General features: G+C 39.4%; 1 protein-coding gene and 1 long non-coding RNA gene across 4 annotated transcripts in view; both read left to right on the forward strand.

Annotated features, from left to right (window-relative positions):
- Nucleotides 1-651, forward strand: part of LOC119616987 — a 4,506-nt gene extending 3,855 nt beyond the window's left edge. Inside the window, exon 2 of the long non-coding RNA XR_005233115.1 lies at nucleotides 19-651. This is a non-coding gene — a long non-coding RNA (uncharacterized LOC119616987). The remainder of the gene's footprint in view (nucleotides 1-18) is intronic.
- mbd1b (methyl-CpG binding domain protein 1b) overlaps nucleotides 1-3,879 on the forward strand; it is a 17,859-nt gene extending 13,980 nt beyond the window's left edge. For all 3 annotated transcript variants that reach the window (XM_017430509.3, XM_017430510.3, XM_017430511.3), the window contains 3 exons: nucleotides 761-838; nucleotides 2,240-2,329; nucleotides 2,420-3,879. In XM_017430509.3, the coding sequence (XP_017285998.1) occupies nucleotides 761-838; nucleotides 2,240-2,329; nucleotides 2,420-2,899 (648 nt within the window). In that variant the 3' untranslated portion in view covers nucleotides 2,900-3,879. The remainder of the gene's footprint in view (nucleotides 1-760; nucleotides 839-2,239; nucleotides 2,330-2,419) is intronic.
- The last annotated feature ends 727 nt before the right edge of the window (nucleotides 3,880-4,606 follow it).

The following is a 4,606-nucleotide window of genomic DNA, read 5'->3' on the forward strand; positions in this document are numbered from 1 at the left end:
TGGACCAACACCTGACAGGTTAGAGACAGACTGGACCAACACCTGACAGGTTAGAGACAGACTGTGGACTGGACCAACACCTGACAGGTTAGAGACAGACTGTGGACTGGACCAACACCTGACAGAAACTGAGACGTTGCTGCTGAAAGTAAATGAGGTGGACTGCACATGCTCAGGGTGTATTGGAACATGTTTGAGTTTGAATTTAAATTCTGCAGTCAGGTACAGGAAAAAACTCTTCCAAGGGAAACTTAAATAATCTAAAATAAAGCGGAAAATATTGTCCACAAAAAAATCTGTTGTCTGATGGACTCTCCAATAGCTGTTATATTCGTCCAATCGCCCAATTCCAATTGACAGCTGACCTTTAAACTGCCATTAAATTAAAAACCAAGTAGAATACTCAAATATCTGTCTGGAAAATCTGGCCTGAAGTCAGGAGCAGATCTAGAAAAAATATTCCTGGGGTGGCAAGAAGGGCAGGAAATTTTGATGGGTGGCAACTCAGTCTTCTCTACCAACACCTCACACATGCACACACACATGAAACTGATAGCAGCTGGGAAAAACAAATGGCTCTTAATAACAGTAAAACATGAACTCTAATTCTCTGTGTTGTTGATTTTCCCCCTCTCCCCTTACACCCCCCCCCCCCCAAAAAAAAAAAAAAAAAAAGGCCAGAAGCTTTGGGGAAACGCTGTCATGTGTGAATCTCATGTCGAAGCCAGTCAGAAAGTCAACTGAATTTGTCTTTCTGCAGTTGAATCACTCTTACGGGGCGCAGAATGGGCTGCCGGATCGAGTTCCTCACATCGGCAACCATAACTACTCTCAACCAGTGAGTTTACCTTCTTCCACCCTATCGAACAGAAATGTGTTGTAATCTGCTCCAGTCCTAACACCGTCCGAAATAGAAGGAGAAACATGTCATTTTTCTGTTTGTGCATGGAAAGGTAGAATACAGAGAAGCCTTTTTCCCTGTAATACACACTAGCTTAGTTTAAAAGTGTTGTATAAATGTAAATCATTTACCACTTACTGCATAAATTATATTTTCAGCTCAACTCTTAAAGCATACAGATCATTTTGTTTTCGTCTAAATGTGAATGTAGTTTTACAAAATAAACATTTTGTTTTGAAGGGATCTTGAACCATGTGATAAACTTGTTAGAAAATCAGGTGGGAGGTTTGCTCCCTCCCAAAAGTGTTGTTCCATGCTCTCTTCGTTTTGGGTACTGTTATGTACCACCAAACAAGCATTTTATTGTTAATATTTGCACTTAATCAGAGGAAATCTCTTGGAAAATCAAAATTTAGTCTAGGAAAGCATGTATATTTAAATTATACTGGGTAAAGTTTCGGAGCCTTTTGCTTTAAATGACCGACAGCTTAGGGGTAGATAGTTGGACTTTTCTGGATGATTGTGTACAAATTATTCCTGCCCAATGCCTAATAATAGCACCGACCCAAACTGAAGCCATGCTGTTCTTTTGGCTCTGGCCTTCAGGTCTGAATCCAGACTTGGACGCAGCTCTCAGCAGATTTTTGTAAACAGTGTTCAGCGTGTTGCTCTGCACTCGCTTTCATTCTTTGGTTGATTTGTTTTTGCAGCTTCTTATTTTCTGACCTTTCAGGTTGGAGTTTTCTGTTTCTTCCTGTCTTCACTTCACTTTCTGTCGGTATGACAGAAAAGAAAGCTTTTTATAGCACGGTTGGATGGTGCGGATACAGGGATTATGCTTGAAGAGAGACGGAGTGGAAGTAAAAAGCAATAGATCCCGCTGAGCACAGATTTAGACTTTTAGAATGATTTGGTAAGAGTCTTAATCATATGGCACCAAGCCATACACAGAAGTTAATTTGATCTCGTAATGGATGCTGTTTATACTCTCTACTTATCATCTCTCTCTTCTTGGCTGTCCTTCAGGATGTTTTTTTTTTTTTGCAAGTCACTCAATCAGATGAAAAGATCTGATTTTTTTCCAACACATCCTATAAATCCTGGAACAGCATTTTAATGTTTTCCAATCCTTAACTTAGCAATCGAAGAGTAGGACAATGTGAAGTCTTCATTATTTCATTATGTAACAATCAGATCTGTTTTTCTTGTCACAAAACTTGAAGCGTTTGAAAACAAGAATGAGTCTTTGTGAAAAACAATGCTGATACCAATGACCGCTGCGAGTTAGCTTTCTTTCAATAGTTTTTTAAAATTTTTATTATTATTTCACCTTTCTAGAGCCACCAAAGTCGATGGGGTGCAGAGAGATCTCACACAGGCCGAAATGCTCCAAGAGAAGTGGAAGAGGACGACGAAGAGTTTCCCATGGTGAGTATCCTGATGGCACTTTTAGGTTTTCTTTTCTAGTCGACCGTTGATAAGCCACAGTTTTTGTAAATATTTGTCTGTTACCTACAGATTACGCAGATCTTCAGTTTGGCTGACAACCCAAACGAGAGCAGTGTAGACCACGAAAACCAGCTCATGAAACTCCTCCACTCCCTTCGCTCCTCCGTGCTGCCAATCCTCTGGTACGCTATAATGGTGGAGGGCCCACAGCTGCAGCTCATCCAGTGTTCGAAGCAGTCCAACATGGCCGACACCATAGTGCTGATCAACCCCGGCTTCTACTACTACGTCACTGTCCAGAAGCAGCCGCTGCTCCCCATCCACCCGGTCTACGACAAATTTCCGGGGCGCCTGACCACCGCGACCGAGGTGGTCAGTCTGCTGCTGGCCCTGGAGAGGTACAACGTCTGCCGCGGACTGCCCCCGAAGGAGTCGTCGCTTCACAGAGGCCCGATCATACTAGAGCGGGCGTCGACGTGCGATTTCTTAGTGGCGAAGAGTGAGACCATCTGTGCGAACTGCCGGACCCTAAAAAGACTTCAAATCTAGCACAGAAAGAAAGTGACGCTAATGGAGACCATCAATACTTCTGCTGTTTTTCACAGTCCCAATAATTTATAATGACATTTACCGGACTTACCTCTGGGCTGTGAGGACATGATTTGCTTATCTGAATGATCACCAAAGGAATTCCAGGAGATGTAAGACTATATTTAGCCTTTTCTTTTTCTCCCAGATGTTGCACTGGTGTAGGTTTTTCTAAATGACTGTTTGGCTCGGCGTTTCGTCGCTGGGTTCCCTTAGTCTGCTGTGTGGTTTATGTGCTGTTGGTTGATCTCATTTTGTACGTAAGGAATGTTTTTTCACCCCCCACCGCCACCATTATTGCAGCTCTGAGTAACCCATTCCCCTCAGTTTATTTTTCTAGTCCTCTAATAAAACTAAATTATTAACAATTGTTTTTCACCACCAAAGTCGGCCAACACATTGTTGCCATGTTAATTGTATCATGTGTCATTTTTATGGAGTTCAAACATGTCTGTTTGGATAAAGCTACAGATCTTCATTTATTTGTCTTTTTATAATAAATGTCCGTTTTGTTGCACTTAACTTTTTTGACATGTAGCATTTTATTTTCCGTACATTCAGTCTGTTGATCTAATAACAAATATCTTTATAAATTCACTAACTTACTAACTTCCTGTTTAGGCCTCCAAATGGTTGCACATTTCAGTGAAATGCAGACTAAAATGTGAGCTTGTACGTCACAAGTCAAACATTTAAAATTCACCAAATAATTTTGTGAGCACTTACTGTTTAGCTATGGTTGTGCCTAAAAACAAAACAAATAGAATCATTTTCTCTCCTTAAAGCTCATCAGGAATCAAGGAAAAACAAAAGCGGGTTAAGGAGCTGTTACTGCAACACGTTTTCAAATGTCATATTTGAAAGCCAAAAAAAAAAAAATATTAGCTTGTCTTCAGCAGTGCGATTAAAACTCATCTGTCATGACTGGTTTGAGGCCAAGTCCAAGAACGAGTAGAAATAAAAGTGCAAGGCAATAAGAACAATGCTCAAGTTAGCTGACTGGTAATTTTAGCCTGATTGATTTGAGAGCAGATTGACTTTTTGTTTAAGATTTCTTCTCCAGATTGAAATCTCCAGCAGGAAGTGATGTTGGAGCCCAAAGTTGTTTCTTACTATGACAGAAATGAATCTAGATAAAGTTCCTATCTAGACTCTGTCCCGCCATTTCTATTCCTGACTAGTACGCCACATATTTAATTCTATTTAACAAGATTAAAATTAGTTTCTAATTCTATTTTATTTTATTTTTTTAGGGGTTGGGTGGGGGGGATTACTCCATGACTTTTGACAATGTGAAACTTGATGCATTCTTGACATGTACATGTATTTTATTATTTTTTTAATCTTCAAACGATTCTGTAAATTTTATGTTTTAAAACACTTTTGTGAGTCTTCGAATTAAAGCACATTTGGAGAGCTGGGTCAGGATTTATTCACACTTTGCTTTTCAAAGGAGCTGCGCCATTAAACATTTTGTTGACTGGTTTATCTACAGGTGCTGGTCATAAAATTAGAATATCATGAAAAAGTAGATTGATTTCAGTAATTCCATTTAAAAAGTGAAACTTGTATATTATATTCATACATTACATACAAACTCATATATTTCAAATGTTTATTTCGTTTAATTTTCATGATTACAAATGACAACAAATGAAAATCTCAAAT

Source organism: Kryptolebias marmoratus, linkage group LG4 (assembly GCF_001649575.2).
Source record: "Kryptolebias marmoratus isolate JLee-2015 linkage group LG4, ASM164957v2, whole genome shotgun sequence".
Taxonomy (NCBI): Eukaryota; Metazoa; Chordata; class Actinopteri; order Cyprinodontiformes; family Rivulidae; genus Kryptolebias; species Kryptolebias marmoratus.